Genomic DNA, 27,409 nt, shown 5'->3' with positions numbered 1-27,409 from the left:
GGCCGCCATTAATTAATCTCTTTTGTTATGATGGTACTTGATGTACAGTCAGCCGTTTTTACTTTCTTCTTTTACGAAAGAGACATACACATTAACATTGTGACTATCTTGATCAAGTACATTTATTGTTCCTGGTAACTGGTAAATGCTCTAGTTTTTTTATACTGCCATTAAATATGTGTTAGACAATTGATTATTTTGAATGCGTTCAAAGAAAATGACCAGAAACTTGAAATAAACTGTATCTGTCAATATTCTGTCTGAAACATCGTAAAGATATTTTCAAAAGCATTGTTCATTGTATTTTATTTCAAGAATCAGGAAACTGAAAATAGTTTCAAATTACATATTAAGTTGTTTTCATCTTTATAATCATGTACTAGACTGATTAATGAAGTCCGTTCTCTAAAAGAAATAAACCCTCCATATCAATTTTGGACATATTCAAATTAAACAATGATGCAACTTCAAAACCATTCTGTTTTTAATTGAAATAAATTTGCTAAAGTACAAGCATGTCTTTTAAAGTACATATTGTCAAGCTGTCAAAAATGAGTTTTCTTCCTCCATGGTGTTAATTAATGTTCGCTAAAGCACAGTTCACTATCGTTGCATTAAAGGAATAATATCCTTCAGAATATGTTCGATCATGCTTTCTCTGGTCTTCTGTCAATCTCGAATGATTTGACGTTAATTCTGGACTTATTGAATCTGTGGATAGTGACTTTGACAGTCAGGAACAAATGTAGTAATTAAACAGCTATACAACATGCTAGACTGGATAATGAAGATTGATTACATGTATTAGTCCTAACTTGTCTTCTAGTATGCTAATGGGCAATATATGTCGGAATATGTTTTCCGAAATCTTATGTTTCTGGTTTGTATGAATGGACCCTTTTTTTGCCTCCTGAAATTTTAGGTTTTCGGGTATATTATCGACACATTTTTTTTTCAAGAACCACCACTCACTGCTACAGACATTACCGTGCGGTATAAAATTAAATTTAATGATTTTATTGTTTTATAATTAAAATTATCATCATGCGAACTATAAAACAAATCCAAACTAATTTTATTGGTAACATGTCGATTGTCTCACTTTATTTATTTTGTAGTTACATTAATATTATAATATTATTTTTTTTAGTTTGAAGGCTATTTGCATTTACACCCCTTTTCATTAATTTATATGATGATACAAGTACATAAATCTAAAATGTCATAAAATTGATAATCAAAATATTACCAAATGATACTATATAACTGTAGTAACAACATTTTTAAAAATGGCAACCTTTTTAAAATCGGCAATTTGCCTTTCGGACACCAAAAATATCGGGATAGCTGTAATATAAATCTGTTATACGCAAATCGCTTACGGTTACATGCTATTCATCGGAGATGTTGGTAATGTTAATTGGACAGAAACCAAGCAATATAGGTCCATTCAAATAGACATTTCAATTTGATCTATATAAAAAATAGAAAATGAAAACAAGGAATGGTTCAAAAGAGACAACAACCCTACCAAAGAGCATAATGGAGCAAAAGGACACCAATTGGCCTTCAACACAGCAGGATATCCCGCGCTCGAAAGTAGGCCTCAGATGAATCATAAAAAATAATGTAATACGTGACTTAATGTAATATTGAATCAATCTTCAGTTGTACATTTATAATAATATGTGGTATGATTGCCATTAGACAACTATCCACCAGTCTACAGGACAAAGAACAGGACATGTGGTATGATAAATATCTACCAACGACTATAGTACAAAACAAGAAAGTGATGTGATTGCCAATAAGACAGCTATCTACCACAGACCATAATTACAAAAATAAGGATATGTGGAATAATTGCCAATTACTCAACTTTCTAACAGAGACTATAGTATAAACATAAGAATATCTAGTATAATTGTCAAATGGACAAATGTCCATCAGAGACCACATGATAAAGCTAAAGACATGTGGTATGATTGTCAATATGATTTACCAAAGACCATAGAACAAAAATAAGGTTATGTGATATGCCAATAAGACTATCCACCCGAGACAACAGTACAAACATAATAATATGTAGTAAGATTGCCAATAAGACTATCCACCCGAGACAACAGTACAAACATAATAATATGTAGTAAGATTGCCAATAAGACAACTATCAACCGCAGCCCATAGCACAAAAATAAAAATATGTGGTATAATTGACAATTAGACAACTACCTAACAGAGACTATAGTACAAAAATAAGGAAATGTAGTATGATTGTCAATGAGACAATTATCCACCAGACTAGTGACCACAGTACAAAAATAAGGATATGAGGGATGATTACCAATAAGACAACATACTAGCATCCACCAGAGACTGTACAAAATTTAGGATGTGTAGTATGATAGCCAAACAGACAACTATTCACCACAGACTAAAGGATGTAAGGCAGGTAACCGTACGGCTTTGAGAAAGAAGGAACATTATGATAAAACACGGAATAATTAGGATAAAGATTCCAGCGTTGAAGACAAGTGTTTCATGAAAAAAGATCTGTCAGATACGCGCAATATGAGAATCAAAATGCACATATAACATTTTGAACTTCAAAACCAAAAGAGCTCAAAAACGTTGATTAAACCATCTAGTGTTTTTTTTTTTACCGAGGAACCTTTGGTCTACATATAATACCAAATATACACCTATTACGTAAAGTATGCTATTGCCGTAGTCATACTCGTGAAGTAAATTAAATATCCTCGCTGTAAGACAAGACAATCAAACAGCAGTGATTCTTAAGTGTAGTACTTCAAACGTATGATTACATAAGTTACGTGTAATTCCTTGCATTCTTTATGAAAAGCCCGTCACATACATTCTAGGTCAACGGTTTGGGAATACTAATACGTAAAAAAGTATCGCTTGCTGTTCGGTGTGAGCATAGGCTCCGTGTTGAAGACCGTACCTTGACCTGTAATGGTTTACCTTTATAAATTGTGACTTGGATGGAGAGTTGTCTCATTGGCACTTGTACCACATCTTCCCGTATAACTATAGAAAAAAATTGTAATCAAAATCAAAATCATAATGAATGTAAACCACGCCAGAAATTCGTAAACGCTTATATTGATTATAATCCCCAACTTTGTTGAAGTGGAGTGTCTGTTTAGAATGCGTGTACTGAAGCACTGGATATCTTCCGGATAATACAACTGTGACGAACATTCGAGGAGCAGCGATATTAACCCAGTGGTATTGATATAGTCTTTAACAGGCAAACTATAGGCACTCCTAACACATATGTATAGACATTCAAATATAAAATTGAGAATGGAAATATGGAATATGTCAAAGAGACAACAACCCGACCAAAGAGCGGACAACAGCCAAAGGCCACAAATGGGTCTTCAATACATCGAGAAAATCCGGCACCCGTTGGCGTACTTCAGCTGGCCCCTAGACAAAATTGTGTACTAAAGCCCATTTGTTACGTTTGCTTCATAAAACCCTTTAAACTGTTTGGAAAAATTCTTAAAATGAGGTCACTTGGATGACTTGTGGTAAATTGATACAAAATGTCAAGCACTTTCAGAGGTTAAACAAAGTCGATGTTTTTATATCTCAATAATTCACTTGGATCAAAAATAAAATGCAGAGTGCAAAGTGCTATAATACTGTATGCAAAAGTATTCTGTTTAATGTAATAGTAATAAATAACACCCTGTGTAATAACATGTTGTAACATGACTTTTAAGTTTCCCTTTGATCCTCGAGGGAGTTAACTGCTGTTTTATAAAGAGGTGATGATGATGTATGGGTTTTTCTGCCCGGCTATCCTTTATGGGTATTGCGGACTTTCTACTTATTGTCTGGTTCTGCTGACCGTTTAGCTTTTACTTTGCTTCTAGGAGTGTGATAAGGCGTATCTGGCCGTTCCAAGATCAAAAGAGCTGATGTAACTGCCTCTGGAGATGGCATCAATAGTGGCGATGTGTGAGTTGGTGTTGTCCGGAGCAACTCGGGATCGTCTAGGTCGAATCCCTCGTCATAGTCAATCCGGCATCGCTTGCCTCTGTCTTTGGTTGGCTGGAGGTAGTATTGGCGATGGCATGCCTTCCTGGGGTTGTACGGACTGATGACTGTGTCCGTCTTGATGCAAATGCCTCAGGTTCCCCTTGATACTTTGTGGGTACTATCTCCGTGCTTCCATCTCGTGCTGTTGTGGCTTCTGTTTGTTGTTTCTGGTCTACCTTGGTGGTGTGTGGTAAGACCTCAGCCGATGTTGCAGCAGTGCTTTTGGCCTGCACCCACTGGTTGTAACGCTTGGCGTCCCTTCTCCTGGTGGATGGTGGCTTACTTTTCAGGGCCGGCTTGGCTTTACTGGAGTGTGCCTCTGGTTCCTTAGCCTTTGTCTTGGTCCACGTCAGCTGTACTGACACCTGGTCAGAACTTGCGTGAAACTTCCAGGCAGGTTCTTTTCCAGTTAACTTCATGGCTGCTAGTAGTGCATTCAATTCGTCTGGTATTTCCATTATGATTGTCCAAAAAGTTAGTGAGTTGTGTTCAGCTGTGTTCAGTACGAATACTTCAACGTTCAACTTCACTATAAAGAGGTGAACATTATAGGATGCTTTTTATATTATTGCACTGTCCTACCACCTGTTGACCGCTTGCATAGGAAAGGCAAAGCGTGGGAGGAGCTTAATTCAGTGCATAAAATTTATCAGAAGGCATGGGTTATTGCACTGTCTGGTTCCTACCAATTTATCTAAAATTCAGAAACAGCAATTAATAAGACGTTTATTCCAGGAAGGGGTTGTTACAAAAAGGACTAGCATTTAAATGAAGAGGCAAGATTGCTTTTTTTATCAGACACTTTCATAATTATCAGAAATACCAAAATATAAATATAAAAAAACTGATGGATCGGTTGCCCCTCCAACTGTATACTCCTATTCCTGGAAACCCAACCCTTCACAGGTAATGAATACACTGCATGATTTAAGTCTGGCCTTTTTTGTGTGGGGTATCTGTTTTTCACTGTGCGAAGAAAAAGTCCTCAAAAAATGAATACCACTGGATGTTCATTCAAATCATTCATTTTGAACGAAGTCGTCACTCTCCTTGAACAGAGTATGTTTCATATATTTGTCACTAGACATTACAATAATCAGTCAGATACAAATGAGGCAGCAATCCACCAGAGACCAAATGACGAGGATGTTAGAAATTATAGGTCACAGTTTGACCTCCATCAATAACCATAGTCAGTTGTTAAAGGCACATCGAAAACTAAAATAATTCAAACGAGTAAAAAACGGTCTGATGTACAACAAAACAAACACAACACAGAGTTACCAAAGGATACTAGGTCACAGGAATAGAAATGGGCTTGGACAGGTACATACAGAATATGGGAGGGATCAGCATATTTGTGAGCGATCAACCCTTTACTTATACCTTTGAAAGTAGTGAGATACGACAATAAACCTTTCGAACTGATTTGTTTCGAAGTTCTATTTTCTGTGGGTGTTTTACACCACATCAGTGGGTTGAGCACTCATGAACATGTTAAAATACGGCACATTCTTAATCTGCCTGTCCAAAGCCAAAAATGTTTTCATTCATTGTTGTATCGTTCAGTAGGCCGCTGCTTTCTCTTTTGAATTGTTTCTATTTTTGTCACACCGGTGCATTATTTTCATTTTAGCTTATGATCCGATACGGCTTGTATCAATTGTTGAAGGAATGGTGAACAGTTTTTTTTTTTTTTTTTTATCGTTATGGACAGTTCCTTCATTGCCGCAATCATACCACATCCCCTTATTTTATGTTTTTGCACAACTATATTACATACTGCAATTCCCATCATATAATGTCCATGTTTGGTGTGTTCGGCAAAAGTCATGACCTTCTGAAGTTTCAAAAAAAAAAAAAAAAAACATTTTAAGGAAAAAAAAACAGTTGCGATAGGACGCGGATTAATAACTGTTCTGTAGAATTGAAACTTGATTAAAAGTCACACGTTTGTAAATATTATTAAATAAAAATACGGGACGGGTGTTATTTTCGTATTTTCGTATTATTGGCATATTTTGTCTCTTACTGTTTATATACTTTAGCTGAATATTGCTCTGCTTTAGAAATAAACTAGTTTGAATTGGTCGCAGAAACGTGTACAAGCCTGACCAACACCTCCAAATCTATATATGTCTTTAATTGTGTTAAGTTTTAATCTCACACAACAGAAAACAACAAACTATTAATTCTGATACTGGACGTAGTTCGCGTCAGAATAATTGATTTGTGTATTGTAATTCTAATGTTCATTTGGAAATCACAATTGCACTTAAATCAGAAATTATTATTTCGGTTCATTAAAGAAAAAGAAGAAAACCTCAATTGAGACCAAAATTAAACCTCTTAACCGATTATTATTAAGAACGAGAAACCGTAATATGAAACTTCATTAAATGTATTATTTGTTAATTCTAGCTTCTGATTTTATAGACAAATCCCCCCGTTATCGAATGGTAATCTTTATGTACCTTTCAGACATAACCTTCACTATAAAGATAATAATACTCGAATTTATTGTTACGAGATTAAACTATTTGAAAAAAATGATAGATTCGGAACATTTTTCGGATTTAAAATGTCTAAGCCATCACTTATTTTTAAAGCATCTTTGCATTAGAAAGTACAAACGAAAACAGATACACACAAAATAAAAATCGAAACTGCTAAGAAAAATACCTAGGTTCGATCAGAATTGTCATATTAAAGTAGGGGATAATACGGATTAACCTTATAAATGACAACTAATTTAGGTTACTGTGACTGTTATCCTTGTTGAAAATTACGTCTTACACGGTGATTTTTTTTCTTTATCCTGCAATGTTTTTCAGGCAAATTACAGGTATTTATATACCAGTGGTATGGTGACTTCTAAATAAAACAAAACAAAAAACAACAAATTCTTTCTCAATTGAATAAATTGTTGTTTGAAAATTGTTTTTCTTTCAAAATGCTGACAAGTCTTCAAGTGTGAGTAAGTAAAATTTCCTTTAAACAAGTTTAAAGACGGTCATCAATAATGAAATGTTATATTAGTGTACATCATCCCATTTTATGTTTTCTCCATCACACAATGTAAGAGGAATTCAATAATCATCATAAAATACTGTTATTAATATGTCAATTGGATTTTATTCAAGAACTGCAATGTATTATATGTTTTAGTTATTGGACGAATATAATATAGTCGTAGATAGTCTAGATATAAGAAGATGTGGTATGAGTGCCAATGAGAACTCTATCTGATGAGTTAAGCCTTTTTCAACTGATTTTTATAGTTCGTTCTTATGTTGTACTGTTATACCACTGTCCCGTGTTAGGGGAGGGTTGGGATCCCGCTTACATGTTTAACCCCGCCACATTATTTATGTATGTGCCTGTCCCAAGTCAGGAGCCTGTAATTCAGTGGTTGTCGTTTGTTTATGTGTTACATATTTGTTTTGTTCATTTTTTTTTTTACATAATTAAGGCCGTTAGTTTTCTCGTTTGCATTGTTTTACATTTTCTTATCGGTGCCATTTATAGCTGACTATGCGGTATGGGCTTAACCCCCTTTGCTCATTGTTGAAGGCCGTACGGTGTTAATGTCTGTGTCATTTTGGTCTTTTGTGGATAGTTGTCACATTGGCAATCATACCACATCTTCTTTTTTATATATCTCCATAAATAAAAAAAAAATATTAAAGTAAACCATTATAGGTCAAGGTACGGCATTCAACACGAGCTTTGGCTTACACCGAACAGAAAGCTATAAAGGGCCCCAAAAATTACTAGTGTAAAATCATTCAAACGGGAAAATCATGAATATATATGTGTCAACCCTAGTTTTTTTGTGGATATGTGGTGTTCCACCATAACTGTTCTGTGAAATGTTTTTGGGCTGCTGTAAGTTCATCTTTTTATGTTTATTTTTATATACTATGTGTTTAAATGCTTAAATGCTAAAATTAAAACATAAGAAATACCGAAAACAACAGTGTCCTTATGATCAGGCTTCTGTATAGTACGAATACAAACTATTATATAATACAGCTAAAGTATTATGCATACAATAGGTGGACTGGCGAGACTTTGTTTCCAACAGGAAATCGAATGAATATTACGAACTATAGACAACCTTTCACACGCAGATTTTTACACATAAATAGTGAAAAACAACACACCCGGTAAACTTGAGGTCTGATAAAAACCAGCCCCCACAATACAAACGCAAGTCAGACTGGGTTTTAAAAAGCGATCTAACGAGAAATGCGACGGAAATTGAATTAAAATAAGCATAATCAACTTGGGCAATATCTTTGATAGGTAAACTTACACATTGGATTAAAAATCATACGCGCATAGGAACTGGAAGATTATATTTAGTGAAATTGTTTGGATATAAAAGCTATAATCTCGGGTGATAGGGTAAACACATCAAAAAGTTGCACGAAGTTGTAATTTTTTTTTTAAAATCATATCTTACTGACGTTTTTTCATTGTGTTAAGTCCATTTTACGATAAGTGAATCTGGGAAATAATCTATGGATATTAAACACGAAAGTATGTCGAATTTGTACTTATTTTTTTTTTACGTCGAATACACTTTTATTCATACGTACTATATATGAACAGTTTGGTTATAATTGCTATTCAGTAATAACTGCAAAAGATAATTAAAAGGTTATTGCCGTGAAAAATAAATGTCCAATCATGTTTGCGCAGATCTGTTTGTTTTTGTGAACGATTTCAACTTTAGCAGTTTATTCTATGGAAAACAAAAATTTACAATAAAAACGTCCTCACCTTATATGCTACATTTAAAATGCAAATATTTCCTTACAATCTTCGTTATCTTTATAATTTCAAAACATATGGATTTGAAAAAAGATGAGAGAAAGAGAAAAAAATATATAAGAAGTGAGGTGTGTGGGTGCTTTCGTTTTGATCATCAGACATTTCTCACATGTAGATCGTTTTATTATAATAGAAACCTTTATGTTCTTTTAGGTAGAACGATCAAAAACCTTTCTACATATTATTTTCTTCATCTTGTTCATATGTTAATCAGATACACACATTTCTGCCATTATGTTATTATTATTCTATTACCATACTTAACAGCTCTAGACCAAAGCTATGTTACAGCTTTAAACAGATCTAGACCAAAGCTATGTTACAGCTTTAAACAGATCTAGACCAAAGCTATGTTACAGCTTTAAACAGATCTAGACCAAAGCTATGTTACAGCTTTAAACAGTTCAACCAGAACTTTGGAAATAAAAATGTTAAACATATAAAAACAAACCAATGTAGGTCTCTTAAGGAACACCACAATAATAGCACAGGTATATCAGTTAATCTGTACAGCCGAAAATAAACTGTATCTTAAACAAAAAATCACTTGGTTTCCAGTAAATCTAGAATATCATGCAGAATGACAAATGTAGATGTATGTTTTTTTTTAATAAATATTATCATATTTGGTACTTCACCAGCATAAACCCAATCGTTATGCGGTACAATGATGGTGACCATTTCTGGTAATCCTTCTTAATAAGTCATAGAGATTATTCAAAAAAGGTGATTTTGCAACTACCCAACGACTTCATTTATTATAAGATAACTAACCAGTGTCAAATAAAAATACCTGAATTATCAAAATCAAAAGTTTTTCAATTGGAGGTCGTAGGTTCTTTCCGTGCACACGAAATAGCACAATAGTACTGAAAGTGGGCTCAAACATCATTCAATCAATCAAAACCAAACATGTTGTCAACAACCAATAATGCATTTGTAAAATGTTTATTTATTTAATTCGGATAAACACATATATTCCCGAAAATAACAAGATTCCTAAGCAATGCTAAATTACTAAATTTACAATGACTTTTACAAAATCTTAAAACATTGCAAGTTTTTTTACTATAGTGAAATCAATCATCTTGACTAAAAACCCAATATGTTTACATAGTTATTAATATAAATAAACAGTTTACAGAAGCTTACCTGGGTCGGATCCGAATAATAAATAACACAACTCCATTCCAGTAAAATTCCAACTTGAAACATTCAATTTACCAGATAAGTGGCTATTATTGAAATGTGTATTGTTTTTCGGAACAATTCTATTATGCGGGTATAAATTGAAACCTCCCCGTTTTTGTGTTACGTCACCACCAGTAGTGTTAGGATTCGATTCCACGTCGTTAATTTTACAATTCCCCGGTTTTAAGAGCAACGCATGTATAAATAGCAATACTGATATAATGGAATACGCTAACCGTTCGTTTGTATAGCCATACAACATCTTGCGATCAAATTTAAAAGTTTTTGAATTACTTATTTCAATACAATTAATTCGAGCCAATTAAATGTAACATATTCATCTGGTATTGTTGTTATCAAAAGTTAATGGTATTTAATAGCGTGATTAGTTAGTAACAGGTATGTAACACGTTTAATTTTTTAAGAATTTTTTTTATAATCCAATTAGTGTAATAGGGATAAACAACTGACAACACGTGCGGACGGTCGACAATTAAGACGTCTTTCCACTAACTGTCTGTGTGATGTAGATGTCTATAGAAACGTGAAAGTTTCTTTTTTACCACAAAAAGGTTGGTTATAGAATTGGCTTAATACAGTGTACGTCATCACCCTATGTTATTAAGTGTCAATTATTCGCTGATGTCCGGTCCTATAAATATCAATGTCTTGTGTTTTATCGCCTTCAAGGACCACTATTACCGAGGAATGACATAGTCTCAATAAGCTGGTTAATAGATAATTCTCAGCAATACAGACAAAGGAAGACAGCCTTCAATTCTTATAAGCAATTTGTCATGGATTTCGAAATTTTCATTATTACACTTAGTTGTAAAGTTTCTTTCCCACATTATTGAAAAAAAACATTTAAAAATCCTAAACATAATTTATCGTCAGCGTATAAACTAACATCTAAGCCACGGAAAATTTTTTTCTCACTTCAAAATCGGATAGTCAAATTAATTTTCATATTCAAACGATATTTTGCTGACTTATTTCTTTTCCAATTAGCAACATGATATGGTGTCATCCATAATAAATAATGATCCTGACTTTTTATATAGATGATAAATGACTAGGTTCTTAAATCAAAACAACAAGGTAACATGCCTATTACTAAATCTTACTAAGTCAGTTTTCAATACATTTTATATAAAGCGGAACAGCTGCTGTTGTCCTTGAATGTCACTTTTCAATTTCACGTATATAATGAAAATCGATCAGTACAAACAACTGGTTACATTTACTTCATATATTACAACATATTCATATCACTGTCCGAATCGTATATTGTTTAAAATTGCCAATGCGACAAAATTGGAACACGAATTTTAAGACCTTATCTATAATAATTACATGTAAAAAACTTAAATCAATTGTCCATTGTGTATGATATTTTGTGACAAGACAGAGTTTCGTCCAAACACGTTTAAAATGTCACTTCTCCAAACAAATACAAACGTAATGAGATTTCTAGCCACTTAATCCGTCCGTGTATAGAGACCCTTATACCAGAAAGAAGTATAAACCTATTTCTTTAGTTTAATATTCATTACTTTCTGTTATTGAGTGGCCATTGTAGCCGGGACAGCTTTGTCAGCTAAATAAAGAAAATATGTATAATATTCATTGGAATCAAGGCTAGAGAAAATGATGTGAATGAAATAAAACGACAAATAATGCTGTACGAAGTCATCTTAGTACACTATCTTAAAACACTATATTTTCTTCATGCCAAGTTTCTGCCTATGATGAACATTAAAACTACAACATTTTTTCCATTATTTGATTAGCATAATTGAATCAAGACATGATAAGATCTATTTAAACACCGCTGATACAACAAAAATTGTCATTTTGCTATGATTTTGTATGTTACGTGTACATGACCATTTGTATCCGTTATCTAAATGCCACATATATATTACATAATTTATATCTGGATGCAATTCAGAATTTAAACACCATTTATAAAAACATATTCATTTTGTAATGATTTTGTCTGTTAGATGTACAGCTATTATGACTATTTGTATGTCAAAACCGAATTATTTATATATCACGGCTTTATTATAATTCATGGTATGGTTTTCAATGATAAAATGATTCAATGATAAAATGAGACTTCGTTTGGCATAAAAGGTTTCAACTCGTATACTATAATATATAATAGTATAAAAACATTTCAATGGGGACAGCTTTAACAATAAAATACCCCGCCACCACCAAGTCTGTAAAGATACTAGGTTTATACTATTTTGTAAACTGGATCATGATCTCATTTAATTTAAAAGATAACATACATTTGAATGTGTGGAATGTATGAATAAAAAGTTACGTATTTAGGGTTAGAACCAAAATGACTTTAAAAAAAGTGACTGCATGGCCAAAATTCAGAAGTACATTTATATTGAAGGTCATGTACAGCCGTTTGTTCCGTTAAATAATGGGGAGAATTTGTCGTAGACTTGTCGAGTGCGCAAACAATTTGTGAATGCATGTACAGTGACACTTGTATTCTTTACGATTTAATAAAATAAAGAGAAATAAACCATACGTTGGCGCCTTTTAAAACGTTTAAACCCACTGCAATTGTTTGGACCTGTCCTAATGTCCAGTTGTTCAGTTGTTGTCGTTTGTTAGTATGGTGTTTCTCGTTTCTCGTTTTTTAAAAAGATTATGGACCGTTGGTTTTTCTGTTTGAATAGTTTTACACTATTCATTTAAGGGTTCCTTTAAAGCTTTCTGTTCGGTGTGAGTCAAGGCTCCGTGTTAAAGGCCGTTCTTTGACCTATATTGGTCTACTTTTACATGGATGGAGAATTGTTTCATTGGTCCTCATACCACCTCTACTTTTATCAACATAATTATATCAAAATACTGTGTTTCAATTCACGGTTTGGATTCGAGACTGACCACTGAATTGTCAGGAATATATACAACGCAAGTCTGGTGGTGACCAAAAAATAATGTGGTATCCAGGATGAGGTTCTACAACCAATCAATTAAAGCCACTGCTTGTGGATGTTCTCGGGGGGGGGGGGGGGGGGGATATCATAAGCCTGGTAATTTTGAAGTGTTTTTATATACAATCATTCAATGAAACTACACGAAAAGCATCGAAAGACTAAAGAAAGAAAACTACATTTGTATATTGCCTTATTGACTTATCGGCGCTCAAACAGTGCAATCGTAGTTGCCACCGTTGACGTCTCAACAGTTTGAGGAGGAACTGAATCCAGCGGAGGAAGAAAAACGTACAAATACAAAAACGCATATAAAATATAAATCCATGTATATAACAGATAACATTCGAGAACGAAATCACATAGTACTACGCAGAATAAATATGGAAAATTGAATGAATCCAATTAAGGATAAATCCATTAAAACGTGACAAGAACATCATTATCTACATATTAGTACTTATGCAGAAGATGTTTTTAGCGATACTAATTTTCTTGCTATTGAGAAATTGTAGAATAAATCGTACATATATATCAAGGTCATCTTTCAATCTTCAACAATGATTAATGTATATAAAACCATCCAACTTCTAACGATTCATAGCTTATAATACGATTTGGACACTTGTCCATCACTGAAGACCTAACGATGACTTCTATGTTTGTTTACTTGTTTTGATTGGATGCTGTTTATTGACCTTTAACCAAATCTATTTATTTTGTATGCATATAATTGCCTAACGTTTGTATAACATTATAAAAATAATCCTTTCGCCATCACTTTGAAAAACGCCATGCTATTAACGTAAAAACTCATACTTTAAGATAGCTTCACCTTTATCATGGCCTAGTTCTTTTAAATACGATTTTCTTTTTAATTTGTAGTTTGAAGTAAGTTTTCAGTTCTACTGACCAACAATGTAGTTCATCAATCTATATACAGAAAGACCAACAACCTGATTGCTTGACAAGATGACGGATCCTAAATTGAAAAAATATCCATAGATCTCCAGACAAATATTTGAATAAACGATTAATGCACGAATTGTCTAAGTAATGCTTCACAACGTTTTGCCCGGTTTAAGTTGCAAAATTGGAGTTGTGAAATGTAATAAGAAGACCCAAAGGTGATGCCGTATTAATCATCATAGATAGTGTTTTTAATTTGAATATTTGAATTAGCAGTTATTAAATAATCATACTTATCATCTATCATGTACAGTTTTTTATCGTTATTTTTTAAATGAGATTCAGTTGAGACGATGTTACATATATAAGTTCATATGACTATGCAAATGTTTTATTCGCTCATCCTGTTCAATTTGAATTCATTTTTATATTACATTTACCACTTGCGATTTTTTAACCTATCCACTTGTACACACTGTTAGCAGATGTTCATATACTGTTTCATAGGTTTTGAATTAGAAGAAGGTCAATATGTGCAAATCGTTTGATTGTATATTTGCTAATCTCACTGACAATGACAAAGTAATATATATATACTTAACCCATCAACACCAACACAAGTGAATAAACGAGGATCCTTTATAAAAAAAAGTCAATGGAACTGAAGACAGGGGACCCTTTAATATGCACCTGAATTTGTGTATATATATTGAGTTACTTAGTTATTGTCTTTATTTGTTTTTGTTGTTGTTATATGTCACAAACTGTAAAGTTTATATGGCAATAATACTTTGAATTGAATTGAATTGAATTGTTATGTTGGAATGTTTTGAATGGTAAAATGCATTTGAAGAGATCGAATAAACCTGATCGAACATATTAACCTGGCTCCACAAATTGACCGTTACCTCTTTAAGAGAAATTAGCTGTCAAATTCATGTTCATCGGCTTAACTCAAATTCTCATATTTGATTTATAACATACTAAAACGTACATCCAAATTATAATAAGTCTGAAACAAACAATTAACAATGTTTAGACTCGGTACTATATATCAACATTTCGTGTGTATTTTAGTCTAGATGCCATCTAACTTGCCATCGAGAAGACCTCCGAAGACTGCCGACTGTCACATATCCCGATATAAACATAAACATAAATATGAATAGATTGCGACCACGTGCAACTGGATATTTTTAATTCTGTTTGATTTCACGTTGTAGGCGAAACAAATAAGTTCATCATCGTTCTTATTTGTATAAGAACGATTTATTGTTGATTGGATCAGTCAACCAAAATGTTCACCTTTCTTCCACTTGCAAAGTTGACATTCTTTTCCTTTTAATGACTAAACACGGATTAAAATCATTTTAAGTAATAAATAAAATATGTATAAAGCTATAACAGGAGGTCATATTTGCCTGTTGCTTAGATCAGAAGCACCTGCGTGTGTACTATTAAACTTCCAGGACTAGTGCGCTCTTAATGTGCAATTCAAAATATGTTGAAATGTTCAGCACAAGCGAGGATGAGGTTTAGTGTTTTAAAAATTCCATAAACCTCCAGAACAAAAAATCACAGTATTTTTATTCAGCAAATCACATGGAGTTCACAAATTTTTCTTAACATTCACTCTTTTTCTCTACATTTTTAATACAGTTTTTAATGACAACTTTAGTTCTATGTTGATTTGACCATTCAATATCTGAATATAAAAAAATAATAGATTTCCCCCTTATAACCGAATAAGAAAAAGAATACTCAGTAACACACACACCAACAATATGTTTTTGACTATTACATTCCGTATTAAAGTACGTTATCTTAAATGCATTTCATTTAATTGCTTCATCAAAACAAGTAATTATGTTGTATAAAAGTAATTTCTATCTCGTTGAATTAATAGGACTTTACTTATAACTGTTATTACCCAACCAGCCATTGCCAATTACGTGAGATATTATATCTTAATTTTTATAGAGAAAATAAGTATACTATAAAAGAAATGAGGTATTGCTTAAATAAACCAAAAAATCGCTTTATGTGCTCCAGAATTATAAAATATAACTTGACAAAGATAAGAATGCTACAAATAAATTTTAATCGAAGTTTGAAACGCAGCTGTGTGTGTATACTCAGTAACGAATCGAGTGAACTTTATTTTATGTTTACAATCTCCCAGAAATAGTTTTTATGAGAAAAAATAATGGAAAAAAATAACAACTAAGTTTTTAAAGAACTTTTCATTCTGCATCAAAACAGGGGTTCATTCAACCTATGCGAACATTTTGAAATTTAGGTATAAAATTGTATGAAATTATGTTGGCATAGGTTGAATAAAATATAACAGATTAAGTGTTATAAAAACAAAAAATAATAAGAGGCCATTCAATTTACAAACAGTTTAAAATTGGCGTTAAGTGTACACAAAACATTTTTTTTTTTGTTACTTGTAAAAGTCAAAATAAAGGCAACTCTATGTGTTGCTGATCTCATTTGTGTTGGAAATTAACGTAATAAAATAATTGATTATTGAAGGTTGCTTAAGGTCCAGTGGCAACTATTTCAGGATATACCATTGTCATGTGAATATAATACAATATATGATGAAAATATTTGATGGTATTTTAAAAAAAGTTAGAACCACATCATCAAATGCATGGAAATTATGAATATAACCCTATTTAAAATCTGCTTCACATTAAAAAGTGTATTTTTTCACAGTTCAGTATTTATGAAATAGTGGTGTTTTTATATATTTGTTTTACTTATTACGAAAATGCTTTAATACCTTTCAATGTATTCTATTGTGTAAATACATATATTTCGCAAATACTGACATCAGAATGAAATAAAATTTACAGATCAGCTAAATTATCTATAGTAAAGGATCCTACAAATTAATGTAATATACAGTCACAGAAAATAATCTGTAACAATAACATCTTCATGCCTTATATATCATGTACTGCAGTACGCCGCTAGATTAAAACTGACGAGGAAAGGTAACACACGGCCAGCGAAAGCTCTTTTTTTGAGAGCCCAGGTGGTCGTGTGGTCTAGCGGGACGGCTGCAGTGCAGGCGATTTGGTGTCACGATATCACAGTAGCATGGGTTCGAATCCCGTCGAGGGACGAACCAAAAATTTGCGAAAGCAAATTTACAGATCTAACATTGTTGGGTTGATGTTTAGACGAGTTGTATATACATTATGTACACAGCCATGTATCACCATCATTGATGGCGATCCGATGGATACATCTGTTGTAGAGTTGTCACTGACTCAGACGTACTTATATATATATATATATATATATACTTAAAGATTTAAACTTTAAGTCAGAAGAGCATTGGTTAAGGGACAAAATAAGCTAAATAGAATATTAATAGGCTATGAAACTCTTTTTTGAAACATACATATTTGTTTAAAAGGCCAGAAAATGCTAATTCAGACTATTACCTTATATTTGCATTAGTATTATATGGGTTTCAAACTGGAAAGAAAAATCTAGAATCTGCTAAAATCTTAGTAAATGACTTTTAATGAGCTATTGAAGTCTTATATAAAAAGAAAATGGATGTTATCGAGCAAAATAGTTTACCCTGTAACGTATAGAAAGGAAGGAGTCCAAATATCTGACAAAAATTTTAAAACCTAAATACACTGTTTAGCTTGGTAACTCAGAGACAAGTAATAAGTGGGCAAATCTTGTATATTCAAATAATCTTGAATGTTTTTTTTTTCTTATTCTGTGTCTGGAAATATGTTCAAGAGATGAACATCTACACGGAAAGTATTGGGTCTGATAAATTCAACTGTCAATATGGTAATGCCATAAGGGAAAGTTTTATTATTGATGTTACTGCTAAAAGTAGCCTTGATTTGTATCAGCACTGCTATATTAAGACAGGTAGCCAGTTATACTTAGAGGACATAAGCGATTTTAATTCATCTCGTCTTAAACTGCTCGCAAGAACAAATTAATTGCCATTAAAGCAGTTTCTTTTTAGAATGCATATGTCCGAGGACAACCTATGTCCCATTTGTGATTCAGGGGAGTCAGAAGATTTAGAACATTTTCTGCTCGGGTGTACATCTCTTGAACAAACCAGGTCTAAATTTTTCACCTTATTTGCCTCTTTTAATGATAGAAATGTAAGTTTTCTGGAACTGTCGCCACGTGCACAAGTATTATTTTTAGTTGGCGAAATTGGTTCATTTTATGATGTTTATGGAAGAATGTATCTCTTAGAATTATTTAGATTACGTCAAACTATGGTTGAACCAAAATAACCTTTGAGTTAACTTACTCGTATGTACTATTATATATTGATTGATCTTAGTTTTTATGCTTTATACATGCTGCATGGTCATATTTGTCTATGAGTGTTTTAATTACATGTATATTTTAAAATTCTACAAATTGTCTTTTTTTTTATTATGATTATGTATTTTAGAAATCTCTATTTTTGTCTTATTAATGTGCCATGTATGTTATTGTTTCAAAGACATTCTATAATGAAACCATTAACTAATTGAATGTATATAATTGTAAATAATATAGTATAGACGCACCATCACTTCTACCCTGATGACTGGTGCCCCCGATGTAAAAGGGTAGTTTTCTAAATAAAATATATATATATATATATTATTCAATTCTATTATAATTCTATTTATTTGTGTGTTTTTTTTTTTAATTGCACGTCTAGAACAACTAAATTCTGGAAATATTTTGCCAAAAAAGAGTGTTTTATTGTAATATCTTTATCCTATTTTCCATATATCAACGTAATTTATAATCAGTATTTCACTGGTGTTGTTTTATTCAAAAGGAGTAAGTTTTAATGCTTTAAAATACTGACTGTATTTCACAGGTAATTGATAATTCATTGTTATAACATACTGACTGTATTTCACAGGTAATTAATAATTCATTGCTATAACATACTGACTGTATTTCACAGGTAATTAATAATTCATTGCTATAACAACACCTTTTTGTATTTTGTTTGTAGGCATAGGTTGCATATATATTTTTTTTTATATTTGACAGTGGAACTATCCCTGAAAATTGGCTTTCTGGAAATATTATACCTTTATTTAAGAATAAAGGTAACAAACATGATCCTAGCAATTTTAGACCTATAACAGTTATAAGCTGCTTTGGGAAATTATTTACTTCTATTTTGAATTCACGTTTGAATAAATTTTCTGATGATTTTTGTTTACTATGTCAGAATCAAGCTGGTTTCAGAGAAGGTTATTCTACTACAGATAATTTATTTGTTATCTACATGCTTATTAGTATCATGAAAAATAAGAAAAAGAAACTATTCTGTGCATTCGTAGATTTTGCTAAAGCCTTTGATACTGTTTGGAGAAAGGGTCTTTGGCATAAATTACTTGTGAATGATATTAACGGTAAAATGTATAATGTAATTTTTAATATGTACACTGGTATTAAATCTCGTATTATGTATAATGGTGAAATGTCAGAATACTTTTCATGCAATATCGGTATAAGACAGGGTGAAAATATGTCTCCTTTTTTATTTTCATTGTATTTGAACGACCTTCAACAGTTTATTGAAGAAAAAAATGTATGTGGTTTAAATTGTATTACTGATGAAATAGAGAATGAGTTTGATATCTACTTAAAACTGTTTGTGTTATTATACGCAGATGATACAGTGTTATTTTCGGATAATGCATCCGATCTGCAGTTGCAATTAGATATATTCTTTGAATATTGCAGCACCTGGAAATTAAAAGTTAACACAAGTAAAACTAAGATTATATTTTTTTCTGGTGGTAGATTACCCCAAAATATTAACTTTATATATGACGGAAATGCATTGGAGATAGTCAATGAATTGACATATCTTGGGTTGAATTTTTCAAGAACAGGTAGCTTTATGAGTGCTAAGAAGATTTTAGTTAGAAAAGCAAATAAAGCAATGTATGAAGTATTGAAAAAGGGGAGGTTGCACAACTTGTCAGTGAAATCACAATATGATCTTTTTGATAAAATTGTGAAGCCAATTCTCCTGTATGGGTGTGAGATTTAGGGTTTCAGTAATACTGATATTATAGAAAAAGTGCACCTAAAATTTTGTAAATTATTATTAAACCTTAAGAAGTCGACACCCAATTTTATGATTTATGGTGAACTTGGTATTTATCCCATGTCTTTATATATACAGCTGCGTATGGTTAATTTTTGGTCAAAAATGGTTAATGGGGATGATAACAGGATTGCTAAAATACTATACAAATACGTGTTCTTGAAAAATTCGGACAACCAATTTAGGTCAGATTGGTTGAAATGCATTAAAGATATATTAGATAATTGTGGATACAGCAATATATGGTTGTCACAAGGAAATTTTAATTCTAAGTGGTTGGGTATTAGTTTAAAACAAAAGTTATTTGATCAGTTTCAACAGAAATGGAGAGCTGATATTGACTGTTCGCCAAAAGGTTTGGCCTACAAATTGTATAAACAAAATTTTGAATTTGAGGAATATCTGAATATTTTAAATGATAAAGATAGAATAACATATTGTAGATTTCGTACGGGTAACCATAAGTTACCCATCGAAACTGGTAGATGGAATAAGATTGAGCGAAACCTTAGATATTGTAACTTATGTCATTGTAACGAGATTGGTGATGAATTTCATTACACTTTGCAGTGTAGTTCTTTGGCAAATTTTCGAGCACAATATTTGGATACTTTTTTCTTGCACAGATGTAACATACTAAAATTTGAAAAACTATTTCAGTTAAAAATTAAAAATAAGTTGAAAAAGCTGTGCAAATTTATCAGGGTTATAACTTTTCAAGTGAGTCTTCCTGGTTAATCACCACTCTTCTTTACTATACTGTTTATCATGTATTATTTGATATTTTCATCTCATCTTGTCATGTGTGTTTGTGTTATGTTATATGACTTTTGATGAACTTCTTTGTACCATTGTATCTTTATGGTGTTTAAGAAATAAAGAATCTTGAATCTTGAATCTTGGAAATATTTTGCCAAAAAAGAGTGTTTTATTGTAATATCTTTATCCTATTTTCCATATATCAACGTAATTTATAATCAGTATTTCACTGGTGTTGTTTTATTCAAAAGGAGTAAGTTTTAATGCTTTAAAATACTGACTGTATTTCACAGGTAATTGATAATTCATTGTTATAACATACTGACTGTATTTCACAGGTAATTAATAATTCATTGCTATAACATACTGACTGTATTTCACAGGTAATTAATAATTCATTGCTATAACAACACCTTTTTGTATTTTGTTTGTAGGCATAGGTTGCATATATATTTTTTCAAATGTTGGCATAGGTTGAAGACACCAAAACAGGTTATTTATGTTTTTGTGGAACGGAAAATTATCTATAAAATAGGGCGGTGTTGCTTAAATATTTTTTTATATATATGTAGTAGTATATATACCAAATTTCATGTTGCTCTACTTCGTAGTTCCTGGGGAAACAGGGACGAACATTTCATGAAAACAGAAAGATATGTACGGAGGAATGATAAACTTCACGTAACATGCCAACACGAGGCCTAATGCCGGACGCCAATTTTCCGAAGTACCTGTGAAAAATAAGGGAAGAAAAGTGTTTACATGGCCCTTTTGTGCAAGAATATTACAAGTATTCGTTATGCAGGACTTGTTGACTAGCCCAAGCATTGAAAACACCTCAAACAGAAAATTATGTTCACATGAAGCATGTTACAAAATATAGGGATGGTCTGATAATTAGTTCCTGAAACAAATTCTGTGAAAATTACAAGGTACTGACGGATGGACAGACAGGGATAAAAAAAATAACCCTTGCCTCAGAGCAGCGACATAATAACGCAGAGAGCTCATAGCAAAAAAGGCATATACTATATGCATTCCGGCAATGATTTGCTCCAAATGTGAAATCCGTCTCTTCTCGTTGGATGATATATGATAAGCTCTGATGTATATCTCATAAAAACGTTAATTCAAGAATGATATCCAACTGGGTTAAATAAGTTATGGAAAAACAATCAAAATATTTCTTTGTTATATATAAATTAATCTTTATTCACAAATGCACATTTATACCCCGAGGGGTTGATGGTGTTTATACAAAACAAATAACACATTTGCAAAAATCATAAAACAACTTGTGTTACATACATATTACAAAAAAAAAGGTTTTAAATGTCAGATGTAAACTTCTTTGTGTGTTTTTATTTTATATTTTAATCCTACAGAACTTTATAATGACATCTGGTTGAAATACAATATAAAAGTAAGATTTTGTTATCAAGACAACATGCCTGGTTTGAGGCTATTTAAAATTGTTTAAAAACCTAATTTGTAGCACTTTCAGTTTTGATTATATTTTTTTTTGGGGTTAAATTAGAAGTATCAAATGATTAATAAATATCTTATAGGTAAAGTAAGCACGATCACGATGACAATGCTATTATTCATACAATTTCCATAACAAAGAAGCATAACTCCTATTGCCCATACAATTACCATAACCAAGAAGCATAACTCCTGTAAAAAAGTTTTCTGCAATCTTACAAGACCTTGCTGACAGAAGCTTTTGATTAGAGTATCATAAAAATACAAAGAGAAATGTAAGTGCAAGAGTGTTTACAATGCAATATTCAGTATAAATTATACCTCCCAGAAATATGATTGATAAGCGCTGATATTCGAGCTCACCCAGATATTGCTGATTTAAAGCTTTGATCTACATTCATAAAACAATCCTACAAGAAATGTATGTGTGAAAGTGCTTAAAATTCAATTTTCTTTAATGATTTATAAATCCAAAGAGAAACACTTTTTGATTGGAACTGATTTACAATCTCGTCTGAGACATAGCTAATAGAAACCGAGGATAAAAATTTGGTAACTTTCTGGTATGAATTGTACACTTGAGAGCACTTACAATGCAGTTTTCTATACATTTACATTTCAAAGGGATATTACTCCTGTAAAATAAATTGATCAGCGCTAATTTTCGAACTTGTCTCAGACATCAGTGATATAAGCCTAGCTTCAATATGCATTCCAAAATTTTTACACGAAATGGAGGCTTGAGAGCAGTAACAATGCAATTTTCCGTAGAACTTTCATTTCCAAGAGACTCTTGTTTCCAAATCTTTCCCGGGAGACAGATATCACTGATGATTTTTCAAAATAATCCTTTAGAAATGCAGATAGCGCTTTAAATGCTCCTTTCCATATAATTTATATTCCCATGTGCACAACTTCTCGACTGACATAGTTGTTAAACACTGATTTTCGAACTTGTCTGAGAAATTGCTTATGCAACTTTCATTAAAATCTGGCAAGAATTGTGCACGCCAGAGCGCTTACAAGAAAGGGACAGGTGAACGAATTAATGAGCGGACGAATGGACGGACGCCCGGTATTTCTACGTCCCCCGTAACGCGTCGCATGGGGGCTAAGTAGTTTTATTTAATTGCATACATAAATTTCTGTCGACATTATCTATAAATCTGACTTTCCCGTTAAAAATGTCGCCAGTGATATCACAGAATGATTTGATTACATTATTTATTAATTGAAACCTCTTAATCACTTGGATTAATTGCCGACACTGTAATCATTCTTGTTTCTGTTAGTTCGATTATATACTAAAACGGAAATTGATAGGCTTAAATGTAAGTTCAGAACCCAGAAGGGGGTGGCTAGACTGGTATAGGATAGAAAGTTAAAGTACACATATTGAAATAAACAAAAGTAAGTACTTAAGTTATTCATAGGTTACACAAGAGACAACAAAAAGTTTTATGCATCTCGAATTAACACTACCACCACCCATACCACCGCCATATATACAGAAAATACTAGAAAGTAAAAGTAATAATGATCGTTTCAAGCTTTAATAGCAGCCATTTCTCGGGTCAGATGTGAAAATAATACCTCTTATTAAAGAACATATAAATATTGGATTTTATGTTAGGAAATGCCGTTGATCGAGAAAAAGAGCTTCAAATTAAACTAGGGAAATACAGAAACTACGTGTCAGTCGAGTTGCAACAAAACACAAATATTCCACCCAATCTGTGAAAAGGAACCTCATTAGTAGAAAAGCGGAGAAATTAAAGGGTAAAGAAGCAATTTCCTCGCTATTTATGACCAATTGTAACCATGTTAATTCGTTTTTGTCGCTGAAATGCAATTTCTTGGAAAATAGAAGCAAATTATAACAAAACGATGTGCATAGACCAAAAAGAAGATTTTATTAGGAAATAATGAAATTTGATATATTTATAGAATTTCATTTTTTTCTGCAGAATTGATTGAATATTGATGTCGTAGACAAGTTGTTTTGAAAAACTGAAATGTAATGAACAAACTAATTCAGTTGTACTCGTGTAAATTAGAAGCATTTCCAGTAAATGTGTTGCATTCGCATATTTTATATAAAATCGCATACTTTATTCATTATAATCGATTTGAGCTGCAGTTTTTTTTCAAAAATTAACTTTGCTGTTACTTGTATTGACATTGTATATATATATACGTTTGTCTTATCTTTCACAAGATTCCCTTTGAAACGTATACCTGATTATCTAATGCCCTCTCTTATGTTAGCTTATGTAGTCAAAACCTCGTCCTTTGAAAACTTGAGATAGTAATCTTAATTGAAAACAAACTAATAAAACCAAAGTAGGCTACTTCCAGAACATTTTCAAACATTGATTCTTTCACATTTTAATTCAGCAAGAATGTTAACAAGTATGTCGAGACTGTATGAGTTTCAAACATCTTAGTCAGTTCGAACTTAATGGAAACATAAGTAAAATTGAGAAAGGAAATGGAGAAAGGAAATATAAGTGTATTGTTTTTTGGTTGTAGCCAATTCATAAACACGCGAATGTAGGTTTATTGTTTCAATAAAGAGTTAATATAACAAGTTTTATAGTCTAAAGAGTTGGTTATATTGTTCTGATTGTTAAATATACGTCTGACTCACTATAAATCCCAACTGTTTTTGTTGAGAAACTCTTTTCTCTAATTTTGGTGCTATTTTCACATTTCCTGACCGGTGTGAGAAAAATATTTCTCCTCACTAGTGAAAAATCTGTTCTCAGCAAATGATTGGTTGAAATTTAATTGTGACGTTAAATTTTCTTGTTTTCTTCTGAATTTTCTTATTGTGACGTCATGAAAAAATGCGACCATGCCTGATGACGTCACATCAAAAGTACACAACTTTCCTCAAATCTTTGAAAAGGAAGGATAAAAATCATAAGAGAAACAAATTCCACAACTGTAACTCGTGTATTACGATATCTCTCCACGCTCAACATTTAAATTTTAATTATTAAAAAACTGAGATTTAACTGTCTCGAGTTGAGAAATATCGTAATACACTTGTTGCAGTTCTGGAATCTATATATCCAAACAGAAATAGCCTTAGTAATATACAAACATTTAAGATGCATGGTCATTATTCTAAATAAAAATTCTCAGATTAACATTTGTCCATATCTTTACGGTATATAAAGGAAACAATATTACACCGCTGTTTGAAAGTCATAAATCGATTGAGAGAAAACATATCCGGCTTACAAACTAAAATCGAGGGAAACACATCAACTATAAGAGGAAAATAACGAAACAACAGAAACACTGAAGTGCAACAAAAAACCAAACGACAATACAAAACACACAGAAACGGGATACATTTTAATATACATTTCAATGCTACGTTACGTAATGTTTAGCTACTGGTAATGCGGGTACCGTAAGAATGCAACTATACATATTATAAATCAACTGCTAGTAGTCAGTGCAACATTCTGTATGTATGTGCCTGTCCCAAGTCAGGAACCTTTGATTCAGTTGTTGTCGTTTGTTGCTGTGTTACATATTTGTTTTTCTTTTATTTATTTTGTACATGAGGCCGTTAGTTTTCTTATTTGGATTCTTTAACATTTGTCACTCAGAACCTTTTATAGCTGAATTTGAGGTACGGGCGTTGCTTATAAACGTATTTACAATTTTGGTCTTTAGCTGTATTTTGCCTCCGAATGACCTTATATCACCTCCGAATAACCTTTTGACGTCAAGCAACAATCACTTCTTAGTTGTGACGTCAAATGTTTTGAATTATGATGTCAAAGTTTACGGGAACCTGTGTGATTTTATGTAATGGCGGACAAATTTGCATACAAGTGTAAATACGTCTATTGTTGAAGGCCGTACGGTGACTGACCTATAGTTGTAATGGCTTTGTCATTTAGTCTCTTGTGAAGACTTGTATTATTAACAATCACACCACATCTTCCTTTCTACATTTACAAGGAATTCTGAAATAATAATATTTTACAGATACTTCTATAATAAAACATATCTGGATCGCTGTTACAAAGTAGTTGAACCGCTTTACCCAAGCTTCTCATTTTATGTTTTGAAAACTTTATACCATCAGAATGACCATTAACTTGCTGAAAATTACTTAAAACCGTTATATTATCAAAATACATGTTCATATACTTTATCTTTGTGTATCGATTTCAATCTTCAATGTCATCTCGCCAGTCAATATAAAAAGGGAAAAGTGTCATTTGGAACATAGCTCAAGTGGAAGTAGTCAGATTTCAAAAAATTGCATTCAATATTTCTTACAAGTGTCACAAGCAGAGATGACACATTTCAGTCTTTATGCTGTCTTTCCTAACAATAGGACAAGATTTTTCCATTAATGCAAAAGGTGATGACAAGAAAATTATTTGTTCTGATATTTCAAGCAAATATCACAAACAGTTTTAAACATGACAGAATACTAGGTTATACTAACGCAATTGAATAGAAATTTAAGTATATAGAAGATAATTAAGTTTCTTCGCTAACATCTGACAAATGAATTGTTACACATGGTATGATTGTCACAGTCGGAGATGTTTATAGCATGTATAACTTTCTTAAAATGTAATAAATCGAAATATTGGAAGAAAAATATCAAAGTTTGATTACATTACCGAGATCTAAATTACATAAATGTCTGAAATAAAAGACGATTTTATTAGAATTTGTCATTTTAAAGCAAACATCACCAAAAAGTAGTAACCTTACAAAATCTACAGAAATACCATATATAATATGGATCGATTTCTCTTTAAATGCAGTTCGCTAGTGGTACATCTTATCATTGCCTTGTACGCTTTAAAATCGAGGTCAAAATTGACAGGGGTCACACAGGATATGTTTTATAGGTGTAAAGACCCAGCGATTATTTTGAAACTCAAATGAAATTAAGAATGGAAATGTGGTATATGTCAAAGAGACAACAACCCAACCAAAGAGCAGACAACCGCCGGATGCCACCAATGGGTATTCAACGCAGCGAAAAAAATCTTGCAACCGGAGGTGGTCC

The 27,409-nt window shown here is 32.2% G+C and overlaps 1 protein-coding gene across 9 annotated transcripts in view; it reads right to left on the bottom strand.

The window, feature by feature from the left end:
• Positions 1-27,409, bottom strand: part of LOC143065032 (corticotropin-releasing factor receptor 2-like) — a 133,308-nt gene that overhangs the window by 47,797 nt on the left and 58,102 nt on the right. The window contains exon 1 of one of the 9 annotated variants that reach the window (XM_076238316.1): positions 10,066-10,467. The exons of 7 other annotated variants lie outside the window; for them this stretch is intronic. In XM_076238316.1, the coding sequence (XP_076094431.1) occupies positions 10,066-10,366 (301 nt within the window). In that variant the 5' untranslated portion in view covers positions 10,367-10,467. Of the gene's footprint in view, positions 1-10,065; positions 10,468-27,409 lie in introns of those variants that run through there. One more of the 9 variants, XM_076238315.1, reaches the window with a different exon arrangement.

Source organism: Mytilus galloprovincialis, chromosome 2 (assembly GCF_965363235.1).
Source record: "Mytilus galloprovincialis chromosome 2, xbMytGall1.hap1.1, whole genome shotgun sequence".
Taxonomy (NCBI): Eukaryota; Metazoa; Mollusca; class Bivalvia; order Mytilida; family Mytilidae; genus Mytilus; species Mytilus galloprovincialis.
This window is presented reverse-complemented; position numbering and strand designations above follow the sequence as displayed.